The sequence below is a fragment of the Penicillium mononematosum genome (genome assembly GCF_028829835.1).
Source record: "Penicillium mononematosum strain IBT 11891 chromosome Unknown utg000005l:1.0-9366267.0:1.0-9372171.0, whole genome shotgun sequence".
Lineage (NCBI taxonomy): Eukaryota > Fungi > Ascomycota > Eurotiomycetes > Eurotiales > Aspergillaceae > Penicillium > Penicillium mononematosum.
In genome coordinates this window covers 4,822,941-4,841,197 of record NW_026643275.1, presented here as the reverse complement: position 1 = coordinate 4,841,197, position 18,257 = coordinate 4,822,941, and the positions used below count along the sequence as shown (strand labels likewise).

General features: G+C 50.5%; 11 protein-coding genes across 11 annotated transcripts; 6 read left to right on the top strand and 5 right to left on the bottom strand.

The window, feature by feature from the left end:
• Positions 1–3: 3 nt before the first annotated feature.
• N7519_010001 (uncharacterized protein) lies at positions 4–476 on the top strand (the record flags this gene model as incomplete). Its single annotated transcript, XM_057296774.1, has 2 exons — positions 4–120; positions 153–476. 2 exons carry the CDS (start codon positions 4–6, stop codon positions 474–476), a joined length of 441 nt encoding a protein of 146 aa, XP_057144656.1.
• A 938-nt stretch (positions 477–1,414) lies between these two features.
• Positions 1,415–2,088, top strand: N7519_010000 (uncharacterized protein; the record flags this gene model as incomplete). Its single annotated transcript, XM_057296773.1, has 2 exons — positions 1,415–1,459; positions 1,489–2,088. 2 exons carry the CDS (start codon positions 1,415–1,417, stop codon positions 2,086–2,088), a joined length of 645 nt encoding a protein of 214 aa, XP_057144655.1.
• Positions 2,089–2,091: 3 nt separating this feature from the next.
• Positions 2,092–2,436, top strand: N7519_009999 (uncharacterized protein; the record flags this gene model as incomplete). Its single annotated transcript, XM_057296772.1, has 1 exon — positions 2,092–2,436. The coding sequence occupies one exon, from the start codon at positions 2,092–2,094 to the stop codon at positions 2,434–2,436; it is 345 nt and encodes a 114-aa protein (XP_057144654.1).
• Positions 2,437–3,009: 573 nt separating this feature from the next.
• Positions 3,010–4,070, bottom strand: N7519_009998 (putative glycerol dehydrogenase; the record flags this gene model as incomplete). Its single annotated transcript, XM_057296771.1, has 3 exons — positions 3,010–3,209; positions 3,273–3,653; positions 3,710–4,070. The coding sequence occupies 3 exons, from the start codon at positions 4,068–4,070 to the stop codon at positions 3,010–3,012; spliced, it is 942 nt and encodes a 313-aa protein (XP_057144653.1).
• Positions 4,071–4,858: 788 nt separating this feature from the next.
• N7519_009997 (inositol oxygenase) lies at positions 4,859–5,900 on the top strand (the record flags this gene model as incomplete). The annotated part of the gene is made up of 2 exons (XM_057296770.1): positions 4,859–5,788; positions 5,844–5,900. 2 exons carry the CDS (start codon positions 4,859–4,861, stop codon positions 5,898–5,900), a joined length of 987 nt encoding a protein of 328 aa, XP_057144652.1.
• A 683-nt stretch (positions 5,901–6,583) lies between these two features.
• Positions 6,584–7,761, bottom strand: N7519_009996 (putative NAD binding Rossmann fold oxidoreductase; the record flags this gene model as incomplete). The annotated part of the gene is made up of 2 exons (XM_057296769.1): positions 6,584–7,324; positions 7,435–7,761. The coding sequence occupies 2 exons, from the start codon at positions 7,759–7,761 to the stop codon at positions 6,584–6,586; spliced, it is 1,068 nt and encodes a 355-aa protein (XP_057144651.1).
• Positions 7,762–8,004: 243 nt separating this feature from the next.
• On the bottom strand, positions 8,005–9,777 carry N7519_009995 (uncharacterized protein; the record flags this gene model as incomplete). Its single annotated transcript, XM_057296768.1, has 5 exons — positions 8,005–8,731; positions 8,785–8,921; positions 8,977–9,049; positions 9,108–9,407; positions 9,479–9,777. The coding sequence occupies 5 exons, from the start codon at positions 9,775–9,777 to the stop codon at positions 8,005–8,007; spliced, it is 1,536 nt and encodes a 511-aa protein (XP_057144650.1).
• Positions 9,778–10,350: 573 nt separating this feature from the next.
• N7519_009994 (enolase) lies at positions 10,351–11,879 on the bottom strand (the record flags this gene model as incomplete). Its single annotated transcript, XM_057296767.1, is given in 6 exon segments — positions 10,351–10,498; positions 10,510–10,596; positions 10,652–11,102; positions 11,158–11,392; positions 11,453–11,748; positions 11,798–11,879. 6 exon segments carry the CDS (start codon positions 11,877–11,879, stop codon positions 10,351–10,353), a joined length of 1,299 nt encoding a protein of 432 aa, XP_057144649.1.
• Positions 11,880–13,412: 1,533 nt separating this feature from the next.
• N7519_009993 (glycoside hydrolase family 28 protein) lies at positions 13,413–14,636 on the top strand (the record flags this gene model as incomplete). The annotated part of the gene is made up of 3 exons (XM_057296766.1): positions 13,413–13,643; positions 13,699–14,118; positions 14,178–14,636. The coding sequence occupies 3 exons, from the start codon at positions 13,413–13,415 to the stop codon at positions 14,634–14,636; spliced, it is 1,110 nt and encodes a 369-aa protein (XP_057144648.1).
• A 415-nt stretch (positions 14,637–15,051) lies between these two features.
• N7519_009992 (uncharacterized protein) lies at positions 15,052–16,038 on the top strand (the record flags this gene model as incomplete). Its single annotated transcript, XM_057296765.1, has 2 exons — positions 15,052–15,301; positions 15,470–16,038. The coding sequence occupies 2 exons, from the start codon at positions 15,052–15,054 to the stop codon at positions 16,036–16,038; spliced, it is 819 nt and encodes a 272-aa protein (XP_057144647.1).
• Positions 16,039–16,180: 142 nt separating this feature from the next.
• Positions 16,181–18,054, bottom strand: N7519_009991 (acyl--CoA ligase; the record flags this gene model as incomplete). The annotated part of the gene is made up of 3 exons (XM_057296764.1): positions 16,181–17,169; positions 17,228–17,863; positions 17,955–18,054. The coding sequence occupies 3 exons, from the start codon at positions 18,052–18,054 to the stop codon at positions 16,181–16,183; spliced, it is 1,725 nt and encodes a 574-aa protein (XP_057144646.1).
• Between the last annotated feature and the right edge of the window lie 203 nt (positions 18,055–18,257).

Sequence of the window (18,257 nt, the reverse complement as noted above, 5' to 3'; positions counted from 1 at the left end):
ATCATGGAAAGCGGAAGAACCGCAAAAGGAAGAACAAGGGCTGTGAAGGGAACGCTGTCGCGGGACTCCCCTGGTTCAGCCAAAGGCGATGCTTCAATCAGCGAGCCTACTAAGGACCTCGTCTCGTCAGAATTGCCAGCATTGCATACTAGCTCCGCCATCTCTCCTTAGTCGAGCGCATCTCCCCATCCCACCGCAACCCGAGCTCGGCCTATCAATGCCAGGGAGAGACCTCCTCGACACCCTGTACGAGATGCTTGTGGAATGTGCAAACCGTACTGAGCTCCGGGCCCTTCACACTGCCGAGCCTCAAACCCCCCACTCCGAGTTCTGATAGTGAGACTATCGTGGGAGAAACAACACTACAGGATCCCAAGAATGATCACCATGGTGAAGATACGGGAAAGCGTCCCTGGGAAATCCAGAGCCAGCCGAGGATAGAGAACAAACTTTCTGTCACAATTTCCTCACATTAACCTTACATTCTCAATCCGGAAGTGTCATCCCTTCCTCTGAGGCGCCAAAGGACAGGACCCGAGAGGGAAATGAGCCACTTTGTGCCCCTCCCGTCAGGAACTGTGATAGCAGCTGTGGGCGTCAGAAGGAGCCTAGACGAGGGAGTCGTTGTTTCAAGATTTTTGACCTTCCTGGAAGCAACCGCCCTCGCTTTGCGGAGTTGGATCCATGGCTGAGCAAGTCTGGCTCTTCCCATAGCGAGGGACACAGTGTGTGGGCTGAACCCTGCATGCCGCTACCCCCCACGGCAGGATTGGCAGAGATCCCGCTGCTGTCCTTACTACGCAGACGACTGCTGTCACTGCTCGAGCAATACAGGCACCAGGGATTTACTGAGTTAGCAGGTCTCACCGTCCTGGTGCTGGGCAGCCTAATGGTGGTTGTCTCAGCCTTGGCTTGGGCGATGAAGTGCAGTTTATTGGGGGGCGGGGGAGGCAGGGACAAAATACAACCATTTCAATTATTCTTTACATTGTGGTCAGATTCTGATAAGATTCTTATCACTTTGGTATGAGTTTTCTTGTGTCTCCCTATCCACTACCTATCGTTACTAGTGGTTGCAAACAAGGTTCTTTCCTAGCATATACCCTAACTCACGGTTTCGTCGATTCAGCCTCTACACACTCTCACACTACGTTTATCCAATCTCATCCCATCCCATACCTGTTTTGTACCTTTCATGAATCTAAATCCCAACTTTTTTCATTGCATCGCGCATCATGGCATTTCAATCCGCGGATACATATGATTGGTTCAGCCAGCTGAAAGAGCCAAACCGCGGGTGCCACAAATAGGTCGAGAAGTAAATCGATACCAAGTACGCGAGACCGGAACCGTGGAAGCCAGGGGATGAGTCTGGCACCGACGCAACGTTCGACGGTGGCCACCTCGCCCTCCTATGTCGAAGTGGAAGATCAGTGGGCCACCCATCGACTGCACGGGCGTGAAGAAGCATTTTACCTTCACCCGTAGCAACTCGGCAAAGGGAAGGAAAGTGGCCCGGGACCACTCCTCCCTGAGGGTCCCGCTGCTGATAGTGACATCGGGTCCGACGTTGATGATGGCGACTGCTCTATGAGATCCAGATCGGAAAGTCCCAGCGTGCTTTCCGACCTGATGTCATTGGACAGTCATAGATCGTCACGAGCTAGTTCACCAAACGACATCAGCATGGAGGGCACGGTCCAACAACTTGCCGCCGCCCCGTTGCAGGAAGATGGGTCCCAGGCGACCACCAACGACGATTGGGTGATGCCAGACGCACCACCCATTACCACCCCACGCATGAACCAGCAGCAAGTGGAGACTACTTGCCCAACAGGACATCTCCCCGACCCCGACCTCGAACGGTTGAACGGCCAGGACGTTGACATGGACTGGGATGAGGAGCCCGTGACCACGCTCAACAAAGATGACCCGGCGGCTCCGAGCCAGGCATCTAGTGATCACGTTCCGCTCATTCCTGCATTCACTGTTGATGCCGACAACGATGCCGTGACTTCAGGTCCGATATCTAGCGCCGCGGTTCCCCTGCGATGGAATCATTATGGCAGCCGAAGACCCACAGGGTAAACGATGCCGGGGGGTATCTATGCATTGCTGACCCTGTCAGCCAAATACCGATCTGGACACCTAAGCTATGAGTTTGACGAGTGTGGGGAAGTGCGCAAAACATGTAAATCGGACCACAACGTCAAAGCTGCCCCTAGTGCTTTTACTATCAGGCTGATCATCGGCGACAAAAGCTTCGTACAGATGCCAACAATTGACAGACAACTGTACACCCACCTGGGTACCTACCCAGCTGGCCATGCCCAGCTAGCGACCGCCAAACTCAAATTCCCCAAGGAATTCATCTGCGACAACTTCGAGAGATACAATGAGTTCGGACCATACCACGATGATCACTCTGGCCCGTAGTCCCGTCACTGCACTCCGCCTACTTGATGCCACCGGCTACCCACCGTTGTGGTCAATGTGAACAACCTATAGGTCTTGCGTGATATATAGACACATCCCCGCTTATTCCTGGCACTCTTCCCACTCGTCGGATTACGAGCCTCATCAAAGCTATGCTGGCGCTCTACAGATGGCAACATTCCAACTGCTATCCCGGATCTGTGAGTGGGTGGTGAGCAAAAGGGACAGAAAAGGTAATTTATTTTAGTGTCGGATTTAGAAGTGGAATCAATTGCAAGTTGAAGCAAAAGCGAGATTAAGCAAATTACTGGGCTAGATCTAAACTACGGAGTGGCAGATGGACTTAGCTATAGAGTGGGGTTAGGCAGCTTGGGGGATAAAAGATATCCACGGGCCAGGTAACTTCAAGTAATAGGTAATATAAGCATAGCTGCTCTATTGTTCGAGTATCCAGTGTTATTCATGAAATCATAAGTCTTCCATTTTGGTATCTATGTCATAAAACGAAAAGGAACCGGTCCTTTCTATACATGTAGGAAGCCTATCGGCCATTCTTCCAGGTACGAAGAAAGCTTACTGCTTATCGGGGAAGCCGAAGTTGACACCGAACGGAGGGTAGACAAAGCGCTGGAGCTTGCCCTCGGCCTGGAGGTCATCGCTGTACTTGCGAAGGGTAGCGAGATCCTCAGCATCCAAGTGGATCAAGTCGGCACGGTTGGCCTCGATACGGGCAGGGGTGACGGACTTGGCCAGGACTGAAGAGCCACGGGCGACTAGAAACCAATCTGTTAGTACGCTGTAATCGGAGTACGGTGCAGACCTTGGATGGTACTTACTGTGCCAGCTGAGCAGAACAGTAGCCGGAGTAACTCCGCGCTTGTTGGCGACAGCCACGATGGGCTCAGCAGTGAACAGCGGGCTGCCAGTGCTGCCCAGTGGGCTGTAAGCGGTAATGTGGATGCCAGCCTTGTTGCAGAAATCGACAATCTCCTGCTGGGGGAGCAAGGGGTGGTTCTCGATCTGGTTGGCAGCGGGGATAATAGTGGCCTGGGGCAGGAGTTCCTCGAGGAACTTGACGCTGTAGTTGGAAACACCGATGGCCTTGACCTTGCCGGTGCCAACGAGCTTCTCCATACTCTTCCACGTAGTAACGTGGGAGTGGCTGTGGACAATGTCCCGCGATCCATCGGCGAGCTTAGGGAAGAGGTTGTGGTTGCCTGCGTTGGTAGTGGTCAGCACCTCGAATCTGCATATCTGAAGAAACTTAACTCACCCTTGGGGTTCATTGCCAAAGGCCAGTGCATCAGATATAGGTCAACATAGTCGAGTCCGAGGTCTGTCAGACTCTGCTGGAGGCCCTCCTCAACACGGGCGTGGTAGGAGCACCACAGCTTTGTGGTCACGAAGAGATCCTCGCGCTTGACAATGCCGGCGTCAATGGCCTCCTTGATACCTTGGCCGACTTCGTTCTCATTACCGTAGCAAAGAGCGGCATCAATGTGACGGTAGCCCACCTTGATGGCGTGGAACACAGCGCGCGCAACCTCGCCGGGCTGGGATTGCCATGTTCCCAAGCCAAGTGCGGGGATCTCCGCACCGGTGTTGAGCTTGAAACGGGTGTCGCAGGCAGCCATTGTGAATTTATTGGGGTATCAAGAGACAAAGAAGATTATATACAGGAAAGAATAAGGAAAGTAAACAGATTGAAGTTGAAATGGGAAGAAAGGCGGGGGGTTTACTAAGTATAACAAATATAACAAACCCCCACGCGGCTATCGTCCCAAGGTTATTCCGTTCCAAGGGGGCCAAGGAAGCATTTTTCCATCAATCACCTCATCGTCTTCTGGGATGTCGATATTTTCTAGAATATTCCCTTGAGGAGTAAATCGTCTCCATTTCCATCTCAAAAAGATCGAACATCACCACACAATAACCGTCAGATCAAAATCAGATCAAAGTCCAAAAGATAAACCACCAAATCAGCGGAAACCGTCTTCCAGATCGAAGAGTTTCCCCCCACTTGACATCACAGCCACTCCGCATGGTTGGCTTGGGGTCGTGGGCTGTGCCAATCATCGTCGCCCTTTTGGAGAGCAACCCAGATCTTCATCGACGCGGAAGCCAGAATCCGTGATGTTTCAATTTTTCGTCCCACGAAGAAGTACAATCGATGTCATGGAAAACAAGGCAAATGAATATGGGGGGAATCCTCGCACAACCGCTGATATCGGAAATCTACACGCGACATTCCATATACTAGATTTTCCAGGCCTTGACCCTATATATACGCTCGACATCCGAAGATCTATCTCTCTTTTAAACCCAGACTTTACTGATTTGTTAATTGCAATCCCATTTGGCAAATCTTAAGCATCAATCTTACATATAAAAATCAAACAATACATTCTTCCAGACAGTCAAAATGGCACCAGTTGCTGTCTCCCCACAGGCCTCCCCAGTTTTCAAGAAGCGGGACGGCCAGGCGCTCGAAGAGCTCTCCAACGCTATTGATGAGATCAACGTTCTCAAGGACATGAAGAAGCGCGAGGCCGAGAAGAAAGAGGCCGAGAAGAAAGAGGCCGAAGAGAAGGGTCTATACGAGGAGTCCGAGTTCGACAAGGAGAAAGACAAGACCAACTTCCGCCAGTACGAAGACGCCAGCGACCGCGTCAAGAACTTCTACAAGGAACAGCACACCAAGCAGACCGTCGCCTACAACCTGAAGGCCCGCCACGACTTCCACAGCAAGACGCGCGCCGAGATGACCGTCTGGGAAGCCATGGAGAAGCTCAACACCCTGATCGACGAGTCAGACCCCGACACCAGCCTCTCCCAGATCGAGCACCTTCTCCAATCTGCCGAGGCCATTCGCCGCGACGGCAAGCCGCGCTGGATGCAGCTGACCGGTCTAATCCACGACCTGGGCAAGCTCCTCTTTTTCTTCGATGCCGAAGGCCAATGGGACGTTGTTGGCGACACGTTCCCCGTTGGCTGTGCCTTCGACGAGAAGATCGTCTACGGCCGCGACTCGTTCCGCGATAACGAGGACTACGGCCACAAGATTTACGATACTAAGTTCGGTATCTACACGCCCGGCTGCGGTCTCGATAAGGTCATGCTCTCCTGGGGCCATGACGAATATCTGTACCACCTCGCCAAGGAGCAGTCGACCCTCCCTGATGAGGCGCTCGCTATGATCCGCTACCACTCTTTCTACCCTTGGCACAGCGCCGGTGCGTACCACGAGTTGATGAATGACCACGACCGTGATATGCTGCGTGCTGTCAAGGCTTTCAATCCTTATGACTTGTACAGCAAGAGTGATGGAATTCCCAGTGTCGAGGAGTTGAAGGTATGTTTTGCTTCTACTGATGATTTGGACTCGAGGCTGACTTGTTTCTTTCTAGCCCTACTACCTGGAGCTCATCGATGAGTACTTCCCCACCAAGGTTCTGAAGTGGTAGATGTCTGCGATTTGGTCTTTATGCGTCTTTTTTCTATACGAGTTCTTTCATGATTCCCCGTTTTCCTTCCAGCTCCATGGAAGTAGCCACGATATATGCCATATCTTTCAATTAGCGTTATAAATCATACTTTTCCATCATTTTGGGCAATCAAAGTCAGAAATTAGATTGATAGAGACGAAAGTTATTTGCCCTTCAACATACTATCAATAGTGCGTACGCTGGTAAATGACATCTAGAGTATGCTGGATTGAATTGTATTATGTATCACTATACTCTGCTTTGTAAAGCACAGCCCGCTTATCTGCATGTCATGGAGTTGTTTGTTGAGGCTACGAAACAACCTATTGGGGAGAACCAAGAGGAGAAATCTGCTCTATTCAATCTATGAAGAAAAGGCCTTTTATAAGGCCACAATCTAGCAGAACAGGCAAACAAGCAAGCGCTCAGTTTGCCTAACAAATAGGGCATCCATCTATGAGCGATGGGATGATCCAACATTATGAAATAATTTCCCTTCGGTGTTGCCATATGTAGATTTAGTAGTCTAACTTTAAACCAGAGTACATTGGAAGACTGCATCCATATTGAAAGTCATATATCAGTTTAATTTCAAAGCGTATCTATAAAGCAATGCATGTATATATGGTGTATATTTTTAAAACACAAGACAAATCACACATCTACAAACGAGCCAACTCGGACCGGTTCCCAGCCTCGTCAAAGAAGATCTTCTTCCCGGTAATCAACGACTCCTGCAGCGCAGCACCAATCCGAACAGCCTTAACAGCGTTCTCAAGATCAATAGGTAGCGCCGTGTTATCAAGACAAGCAGCCGAGAACTCATTAGCCTCGGTAACGAACGCATACTCAAAGCGATCGTAGTAGTTCTGGGGGATCTCCCTCCTGATGCCGGACTCATCAAAGATGTTGACATGGTTCAGCGCAGGCTGGGTGTTAACAGCCAGCTTGCCCTTGGTGCCAATAATCTCAGTGGTGTCCTCCTGACCAGCAGCCATCATGCGGGAAGCATAGAAGTAGGCCATGCGGCCGTCGTAGAACTCGACCAAGCCGACGGCGTTGTCGCGGTCGTTGTGCTTGCGCAGATCGGGCTCGACGGCTGTGATGCCTACTGCCGAAACGGACTTCACTTTACATCCGTCGCCGAAGAACCAGAGGGTCAGGTCGATGTCGTGGATGGAGCAGTCGACGAAGATACCGCCGGAGAACTCTGCGTACGCGACGAAGAAGCCGCTGGGGTCGAGCTTGTCGCAGGTTTGGCTGCGGAGGACGGATGCAGTGCCGATTGCTCCTGATTGCATCTTCTTGTAGGCGTCTCGGTAGGAACTGTCGAAGCGGCGAGAGAAACCGCACATCACTTTGAGGTGTGGGTTCTTCTTTGCTGCGTCGACGACAGATTGGGACTGTATAAGAGGTGGATTGTTAGTTCTTGGTTTCAATGTTTGGTTCTTCGTATTTTGGCGGACTGGACTGAATTGGGGTTTGAGATGAATTTAAAATACGACCAACTTACCACTTCGGGGCTTGTAGAGAGAGGCTTCTCGCAAAGAGTGTGCTTGCCAGCTTCAATTGCCTTAATTGCTTGCTCGGCATGCACTATAGTTGCCGATGCAACCACCACGGCAACCAGACCTTCATGCTTGAGCATATCATCGTAGTTCTGGTACAGGGTCACGCCAAAGGGTTCGAGGTGAATCTTGGCCCATTCGAGCTCGGCGGGGTCAGGGGAGCTGGCAGCCACAAGTTCAGCTCGGGGAGTACGCTGCAGGAAGTTCAGGGCATGGCGCTTGCCCATACGGCCAAGACCAGCACAACCAATCTTCAATTTTTGGGCAGACATTGTGAAAAAAAAAATGTATATAAGGATATCAACGAAATTAAAACTCAATTGCTAATTTAAAGGGGGAATTGCTGCTGGGAGCTCCAAGTTATACGAAACGAAATGCGGAGTAAATGCGGAGGCCAGTCTCCGAAGATCATCTCCGCAAACGTGGGGCCGGAAAGTGAATTCCACACCGACAACCTTGAAAGACTCCTAAAATATCATATCGATGAAAAAAATGAAGACTATTAACTGGTTAATTCAATTTCCGTCGAGTTTCTTCGATTCCCAACGCAGTTTGCGTTTCGCAATATCCACTGGATCTCCAAATCCATCACCTCTCAACCAAGCAAGAGCTTTACGCAGTCCAGCACCCCGCACGGCCTCAGGATTCCCCTCAAGGATCGACCCCATAAGCGCCCAGGATAGAACAAACAGCAGTAACTCACCGCCCTTTCGGCCCTTCCATAGTCCACGCTTGACCCCGGTCTTGTACGCTGAATCAACAGCGGCCCGGAAGAACCAAAGGAATGTGCTGCGGCTGTTGCCCAGGAACAAAAATGGCAGACCGCCCAATGCTCCACTGAGGAAGAACCGCTTGGTAGGAAGGGTTGTTCGAGGCAAGTTGTTGTTCAGAAGACAGACACTACCCCAGGCTGAGCCAATAGCGGCAGAGAGAACTGCAGTCATGGTGATAATGCGCTTCGAGATGCTGTTCACTGATGACATAGGATGGAGCAGAATGCTCTTAAATTTGGGAATCGAAAGAGCCAAAGTGACGGTCGTGAGGAACCGCGCAAGCGGCGGCACTGAGAGGAGAATATGATGCAAGAATGCCGTGCTACAGTTGGGGAGGTTTGGATGCAAGAGGGCACAGGATAGACTTGAGATTGCAGGGTGTGCTGGTCCAGTAATTGGGGAGATAGAAGCCACTGAAGACGGCAAGGTGTTGGGATCGCCTGGGTGTAGAATTGGAGAAACGAATGCCCTGTGTCAGATTAGCGACCGCTATACACTTTACAGACCCAACTTCAAACATACGGCCAGCGGAGGTCAGCAATAGAGGCAAGAGAGTTCACAATCTCTTCTTTCTCGGGCCAGGCGACGTTGACCGGGAGCGACTCCGGTCGGCCTTGGATATAGCTCGGCGAGAGCTTGAGAATGACATTTCCAAACCACTATGGCATCAAATTAGCGACCGTAGTTCAACCAAAAAGATTCGCGACCACGAACATTGGGCGTAGTCTCGCGATCAAACACAAAGGCATGGAAGAGCTGCGCAAATGAAATGGGCATCAACAGCCAGCTGCCGAACCACCACGGGCGCTTGTCCAGCCAGCCTTTCGAGTCTCAGGACATTAAACAGGAACTCCAAGCTCCTGGTGCCTGTGTAAATTGCCGCAGTCAGTCGAAGCTGGTCCTGCGGGCAGATGCCCAGGGCGAACCCCGCCAGACTTGCGCCGATCGCTGGCGCAAAGCGCGAGGTCAACGCGCGCGAAATGCGCGGGTTGCGCTCTCTGAATGGTTTTGCCTCGTCGGTGCGTAGGTTGGCTCGCAGTCGGATGAGGAAACGGTAGAGGAGGCGATGGATGAGAAGGAGGAGGGATAGGGAAATAGAGAGACGGAATTTGGGAGACCGGAGGAGGGGAGTTCGGGTCTTTTTTCTGTTGGATAGAGCCAGCATTAGTGGATATTCCTAAAAGAGGACTCTCTTCGTAGATTGAATTGATCTTACTGTGGAGCGCCTTGGAACCGAGTAATCAACAGATCCGCCAACTTCAACGCGATTCCGGAGCCAACAAAGACTCGTAGGGATGAACGAATAGCGGCTTCACTGTGTCGATTCTTCGGACGGGCGATTACGTCGTAGCGAGATGGCGATGGGAGCTTGTTTTGGACGGCAGGGGCGCGTTTGATCACTGATTCGTGGAGGAATCGGTATTCTTTCGCGCTGAGACAAACGCGGAGGACATCGCGCAAGGCGGGCGGCGGGATATCCAGCGCATCCCCCACTGGAGGGTTGTCCGCGGACATGTTTGGGTTGTTGTTGATGCCAAATTAGAGCATGAGAGCATGACCAGACGAAAGTCCGGGGATGGGAAGGGAGTAGGCGCGGAGAAGCCCGACCTCGGCAATTCCAATTTCCAACACATGGGGCCACATTTTACTTGTTTACAACATACCGTAACTGCATACCTAGCTATGTAGTTATTTTCTGGATATCAAGTTCCAGGCTTACTCGCTATTGAGTGTCTTGGGGATTTTGGAGGCCTTAATAACCCCGTCGCATTTCGTTTCTCTCGTTTGTCTACCGTGAGAGCGATAGAGTCTACCCGCATACAATATCCTTCCAAAGAGGAGAAGATCGACGAGTTATACAACACTTTGATTCCTACAGATGACCGCTCGTGATATCTCGCTGCTTTGGGACATAAAACGGCAACTACTGTCGAGTTACGACGTCAACAATCCGAACCAGTTCAAGGACCAAGTACTTAAGGAGGTATATACGAGCAGATTAGGCAAAGGCCTCATCCGAGTATAAAATAAAGCTTCTAATCTCTTGACTCGTGTAAAATGTCATATATATATCTAACTAGCACTAACTCAATACTTCGATGCCACCCTGAATTGGGAACCAGCATAGAGGCATTCTTCGCCCTTTCTCAAAAGATCTGCCTCGATATCCATGAGTCTATTATACTTAGCAACTCTCTCGCCCCGACAGGGTGCCCCAGATTTAAGATGACCCGTCCTTAAGCCCACTGCCAAATCTGCAATGAAATCATCGGTCGTCTCCCCGACCGGTGGGACACGAAAACACTCCAGTCAAAACTGTAGGCCAAATTCGCCCTATGAATAATTAGGAGGTACTGTGTAGGATAGGGGAAATACAGGGGGAACCTACGCCTCTAATGCTTCGGAGATGGTACCTATTTGGTTGATTTTGAGCAGCATAGAATTGCACGCTCTCGTGTCGTTGGCCTTCTTCACGTATTTCGTATTCGTGGCCAATAAATCATCTCCGACCAGTTCGGCTGAACATCCTTTGTTAAATTCAGCCCAACTGCCCCAATCCGTTTCGGCAAAGGGATCTTCCAGTAAAACGATAGGATAATTTTGCAGCAATGAGCGATACAGGTCTGTGAGGTGCTTTGGCTTTTGCAAGCTAGGCTTGTCGTCTTTGAATCCGATATCATAGATCCCATCGCTGTAGAATTCGGTCGATGCAGGATCAAGGGCGAATTTTATCCTGCCGGTATAACCAGCAAGAGAGGCGGCTTCGACCAGGAGGTCTAGCGCCTCATGAGGCTGAAAAATAGGTGGTGCGAACCCTCCTTCATCCCCAATACCGATCGCTTGAATGCGATTGTCAGTGATGGCCACATAGGATACTATGAAAGGTACACTAACCAGATGATCCAAACTTCTCAACAATGACCTTCTTTAGCTGCTGGTAAACCTCGCAACCCATTCGTACTGCTTGCGTGAAAGAAGACGCTCCAACGGGAGCGATCATAGTCTCTTGGAAACCCATCTTGTTAGTCGAATGCACACCTCCATTTATGACATTGAAGAACGGCACTGGCATCACAAATGGCTTTTTCGCTCCAGACTCGCGTCGAAGAAACTCGTATAACGGAATTCCCTAAGTATATATCAGTGATCATTTCCCATCATTCCCATCGTTAATCCCAAGTTGACTTACTAAATCTGCGGCACCGGCTCTGGCACATGCCATGCTGACACCCAAAATCGCGTTCGCCCCGAGCTTTGACTTGTTTTCCGTACCGTCTAGATGCTTGAGAAGACAATCTATCATTTTCTGGTCTGTATCGACCTTGAGCCCACTCTGTACTAGAGCAGGACCAATGACTAGTCCGATGTTCGTAACAGCTTTCTGGACTCCCTTGCCGCCATATGCAGGACTATCCCCATCCCGCAGTTCAATGGCTTCCTTCGCACCTGTAGACGCACCAGAAGGAACGATGGCCCGAAAGGTGCCTGCATCAGTGTAAGAAGCGAATCTACTCATCGTTGGTGCTCTGTTTACCTTTGTCCGTAGTGAGGTCAACTTGAACAGTTGGGTGTCCTCGCGAATCCAAGCGCTGAGCACCCTGGATTGACCTGATCATCGTGAATTCAAGATGATATAGCGTAGTAATATGTCAGAGGTTGAGATCATGGTTGTTATTCACTATCTATCATCAACCTAGTGATCTTACTATACCATGAAGAGCAAGGATGACGTAGAGCCCTGGAGTGCCTGCCGGATGACTTAGGAAACTCCTCGGTGACCGGTGATGATGTCAAGCTCAAATCTAGTCTAGATCAACACCTTTCTTAATTGTACATTTCTGGATGAGAGCATGTGCTCGCGAACAAGATCAGCCTATTGCGACCACTCGTCGTGAAATAACTTGATAAGCAGAAAGTGGTTGTAGTCCCTATGCGTTCCTGGCCTGATATCCCAGACTGTATATCGGGAAAGTTTGCCGCGTGGGAATCCATTCCAGTCTTCTGTCTTCCCCCCAGGAGAGGAAAGACATTGAAATAAAATAGTACAAGTGCTATAGAATATCCGTCGACATACATCACAGACATTGTGAGTTAGATAAAACAGATCGAGCCACTATTCCCGTGGCCTATATTGTTTGACAACCTGGATCTTCAGACCTACTAAGTCATCTCGGAATTCTGTCAGGAGTAGCTCGACCATCGCACCCTTATCTCATCGCGCTCAACAAAAAGGAAGTTTCTATCTGTAACCAAGTTCCGGTGTGCTTGAATAGAAGGTGCATGCTTACACGCTCAGGTCAGGGGTAACTAGGCAGATACATACAGAGTATACAACATACGGGACGGAGTATATTTGTGCCTCCTAAGTTGATTTATAATGCACTTTTGTCTCATTTGTGCATGTCTAAATAGGGCACCAATCAAACAAAAGACCGTCTAAATGAAAGAGGGGACTTTTGTTTCAGCGCCACAGTATCTTCGATGGGACTCCATCTCCTTAAGGAGCATTGAGCCAGCCCTACGGGGCAAATCGAGAAACTTCTCAAATTAAATGCTTGGCGTGAAACACAAGCTTGACGGAGCTCCACATGGCTTCCGGCGCATGGGCGTAATATAGTCCTGAAGATATCTATTCCGTGTCCTGATTGGATAATGACCAGTTCGCCCAGACTGAAACCAATTATTCAACCATTCTGTCTCGTTCCGTTTACCCGGAGATATACCGAGAATTAATTATTCCAGCAATAATGGTCGTTTCAACAGGGCTCCAGATTCGGTGGAGGTAAATATTTCGGAGAACTTGCCAAGTCGGGCGTAGCTAACCCTAATGGATTAATTTAATTGAGTAGAGCACTTCACAATTACCGTGCACCCCTGGATCCCATGATGCTCCGAATGATCCGAGTGAGATTAGGGGTTAACATGGCAGATGGCGATGGACCCGTTTCATAAAGATACTAGCGCAGGGGCTAGAAGGAGGATACCGTGCAGGCCAAGCATTTAAATATCAAGGCCAAACCCGATAGAATAGCTTATTCAAACCCATCCATTCTTTCTTTCCTCATTTCCTTTTGCACTCAAATCGGCTAGTCCGGAACATACACTCTTTCTACTCCGTACTTGTCTGTTGATCGGACATTTACTTCAATATGCGTACATCCTTCCTTTCCATGCTGGCCCTTGGCGCCGCCGCTGTGTCGGCTGCCCCAGCTCCTTCTCGTGCTTCCGAGCTGGTTGAGCGCGGATCCTCCACCTGTACCTTTACCTCGGCTGCCAGCGCCAGCGCCAGCAAGAAGGCCTGTTCCACCATTGTGCTGGACAACATCAAGGTCCCTGCCGGCGAGACTCTCGACCTTTCCAAGTTGCAGGACGGCACCAAGGTAGATATTCCCTCATAAAACGGCAAGAACCAAATATCTAATAGCTGCTGTATAGGTCATCTTCCGGGGTGAAACTACCTTCGAATACAAGGAGTGGAAGGGTCCCCTCATCCGCGTTGAAGGCTCAAACATTGAAGTCTCTGGCGAGAAGGGCCATGTCATTAACGGTGATGGAGCCAGATGGTGGGACACCAAGGGAACCAACGGCGGCAAGACCAAGCCCAAGTTCTTCTACGCCCACAAGCTGAAGGACTCTTCCATCACCGGCCTGAATGTCAAGAACACCCCTGTCCAGGCTTTCAGCGTGCAGGCCGACAACCTGGTCCTCGACCACATTACCATCGACAACTCCGACGGTGATACCAAGGGCGGCCACAACACCGATGCCTTCGACGTTGGCGAGAGTACCTACATCACGATCAGCAATGCCAACATCAAGAACCAGGACGACTGCCTGGCTGTTAACTCTGGCGAGGTAAGCAGCCAAAGAATACTTCTACCACAAACAAATCAGCTAACCCGGCTGTCCATTAGAACATCGTGTTCACCGGCGGCTACTGCTCCGGCGGCCACGGTCTCTCCATCGGATCCGTTGGCTTGCGCGACAACAACATCGTGAAGAACGTGACCATCTCCGACTCTACCGTGACCAACTCCGACAACGGCGTCCGCGTCAAGACCATCTACAAGGCCACCGGTGCCGTCTCTGACGTGACCTTCTCCAACATCGAGCTGTCCAACATCGCCAAGTACGGTATCGTCATCGAGCAGGATTATGAGAACGGCAGCCCTACCGGAACTCCCACCACCGGTGTCCCCATTACCGGTCTGACTGTCGAGAAGGTTACCGGCAGTGTCGAGAGCAAGGCTACTCCCGTCTTCATTCTTTGCGGTGACGGTAGCTGCTCTGACTGGACCTGGTCTGGAAACGATATCTCTGGCGGTAAGACTAGCAGCAAGTGCAAGAACGTACCTTCTGTCGCTTCTTGCTAGATTGCTGGGGATCAAATAGTGATCACTAAGCAGCATGGTATCATCAGGCAGAGACTGGGCTATCTTCAAGGCAAATTTGACTGGATGAACTAGGGGATGACGAGGTTAAATATGCTGGTAGTTCATTGTTTTTTTGGACGTAATTGTACTTATATAGCCATCTATAGATGGATTAAATTGAATGGTATTCAACCTACCTAATATTAGCTTGAAACACACCTTTGATTAGCACAACTGACTCGTAGATTCAATTTATATATATCAATTTATATCTACAACCTTGGAATGTTTCTTCACAATTAGAAATCAACGCCAAGCTCAACGTTCGATGACGCAATGAATTCCCTTCCTCAATCACATTAAAACCAACCCTCACCTTCTCTCGTACACACACCAGTCATAATCGTATCCAAAAATGCATGTCCTTCTACTCGGCGGTCACGGCAAAGTTGCCCTCCACCTTACTCCGCTGCTCCTCAACCGGGGCTGGAGCGTAACGAGCGTCATCCGCAACCCCACGCACGAAAGCGAGATTCTAGCTCTGGGCAAAGGCCTTAAGGGCACTCTCAATGTACTACTCTCGAGTTTAGAGGACGTGAAGAGTGCCTCGGACGCTCAAAAAATCATCGACACGGTTACGCCGGACTATGTCGTCTGGTCGGCTGGTATGGCCCCCCTCACTCACCCCGCACCTTAAATTCATTGTACCAACCCAACACACAACTTTGGAATGCGCACATAAGTCATCCGAAAGAAAACGAAGAACCACATAGAGCTCTATAATCCATCCAAAATCCAAATCCACAATTCCCTAAACTAACACACAGACACAGGCGCGGGCGGCAAAGGCGGAGCAGCACGCACAGTCGCAATCGACCAAGAAGCAGCGAAACACTTCATTACAGCATCCTTCGCATCACCAGGCATAAGCAAATTCCTCATGGTATCGTACCTCGGCAGTCGACGCAAGCAGCCAAGCTGGATGCCCGACGACCAATGGGCGGGGATAGTAAAGACGAACACGGAAGTGCTGCCGACGTACGCCCAAGCCAAGCAAGAAGCCGACGAGTACATGACAGCACTTGCTGCGCAGCGGAAGCGGGAGTCTGGACCGACGCGGCCTTTCCAGGCTATTAACCTGCGGCCTGGGCTTCTGACTGACCAGCCTGCGACGAGGAAGGTCGAGCTGGGGATCACGCCTAAGGGTCGGGGGAGTGTTACTCGGGAGGATGTGGCAATTGTGGCGGATATGTTGCTTGGTAGGGCTGATACGGAGGGGTGGATTGATCTTGTTAATGGGGAGGAGGGGGTTGAGGAGGCTGTTGAGAGGGTTGCGAGGGAGAAGGTTGATGCCGTTGTTGGGGAGGATGTTGAGGGTATGGTTAAGAGGTTCTTTCCTTAGAGGGTGATGGTGTTCGGGCCTAAACCAGTAGGTTTATTTACTGAAATAGCTTGGGGTTGGATATAGATACAGGATACTTCCCGGATCTTACACTCGTCATTCATAAAACGAGCATGAATATGAATATCAACATGAACAGGTCTTAAGTGTATATTGCGTGCATATCTAAAAATTCCCATTTACAGCTTGGCTTTAGGTGCCTCGGCCACCCCTTGAACTTCTGCTTCAGAATCCGACGCAGGATCTTCCCACTGGGATTCTTGGGGATCTCATCCACAAACTGGACACCACCACGCAGACGCTTGTGGCTTGCGACCTTGCTATCCAGCCATTTGATAATTCTTGCTGCTTCATCCTTCTCGCTTATTCCGGAAGACTTGCTCTTCGCGCTGCGAACGACACAGGCCATAGGAACCTCGGAACCGTGTGTCTCACTCTCGATACCAATGACAGCAACATCATCAATAGCGTCGTTGTCAACCAGATATCCTTCCAACTCAGCAGGAGGTACCTGGAAGCCCTTATACTTGATAAGTTCCTTGACACGATCGGTAATGTAGAAATTACCCTTGGCGTCCTGGTATCCAACGTCACCAGTCTGGAACCACCCGTCCTCAGACAAGCAGCCCTTGGTAGCCTCTGGGTTCTCGTGATAGCCCAGGAAAACGTTAGGTCCTTTCAGGTACAATTCGCCAACCTCGCCCTCGCCAACCTCCTTAGGCTCGGACCCATCCTCAGGCATAGTCATGTACTTGGCTTGCATATTAGGCATCAAGCGGCCGACGGAACCCATAGCCTCGCGCCAGTCCTCCCACCGTTGGGAGTGTGTAGTTGGGCTAGTCTCGCTGAGTCCGTAGCCCTGCTTAATGCCAACCTTGATGCGAGAGTAGACTGCCTCTACCAGCTCCTGAGTGAGCGGTGCAGCGCCGGAGTTCATCATGCGCAGACTTGACAGGTCATATTTGTCGACCACCGGGTGCTTGCCTAGCAATAGCACCACGGGAGGGACGATATAACTGAACGAGCAGCGATAGTTCTGCACGTGGGCGCACCACTTTTCAATGTCGAATTTGGACATGACAATCAAGTGATAACCCTTGTATAGAGCCTGGGTAATTAAGCAAGTCAATCCTAGAAGCTCTAGTTAGTATATTGTTCATCCGAGTATCTGCGCAATTGAAATCCATACCATAGATATGATAGAACGGCAAAAATGCCAGGACCCGATCACCCTTTCCATCAGGACCACCATTCCAACTCAACATTTCACCCTCGGCAATGAACTGCTGCCTGATATTGGCAACGATATTCCGATGCGATATCATGACACCCTTAGGCACACCCGTGGTCCCAGAAGAATAAACCAAAAACGCCACATCCTTCGCAGGAGTGATCTTCTGCTTACGGTAGCGGGTAGCACCCGAGATATTGCGCACAGAGGTGAAATGCTTGATGCGCGCATCGGGATCACGCTGGTCCCCAATCAGGATAATGCGGTCCTCAGACATGCCGACTTTCTTCGCCGCTTCCCGCGCAACAGGCAGCACCGAGGCTTGCGTTACAAGACCCTTGGCATGGGAGTTCTTGAGCTGGAAGACCAGCTCGTCAACCGTGTAACCCGGGTTCGCAGGCGAGATGATTCCGCCGGCCCAAAGTGTGCCCCACATCACCACGGGTGTATCGATGCTGTTTGGCGTGAAGAGGGCCAGTACATCGCCCTTGCGCCACTCATACAGGGCTTTGAGACCCTTGCCGAAATCTAGCGAGGCATCACGTAGCGATTTGTATGTGTAATGACGTTGGGTATCGGCATCTTGGTAGATAACTGGTGGGGTGTCAGTGCCAAGAAAACTAAGAGAGATACAATGCCGTATTTAATAGCGTAGCATTAGGGGTTCTCAATGGATATCACGCACTCTTGTCATCTGGGTAAGCTCTGTCCTTCCGCTCAAATAGAAAGGTCCAGAGATCCACTTCTGGGATGTCGACCAGGGGGTAGTTAGAGGAGACAGGCATTGCGGGGAAATAAAGCTATGGAGCCGATACTGGGAATGTGATCGAGGCTCAAAAGGACATATGAAAGACGAAAGGAAACACACGAGCAACCGAGTACTTAAAGAGATGGGGCTTTCTCCGCATTCTCGGCTCGCGGCTTGCCTCGGCCCAATACCGCCGAGCACCCAAGCCGATTTCAAACTGCTTGTTCTTGGGCTTTTCGG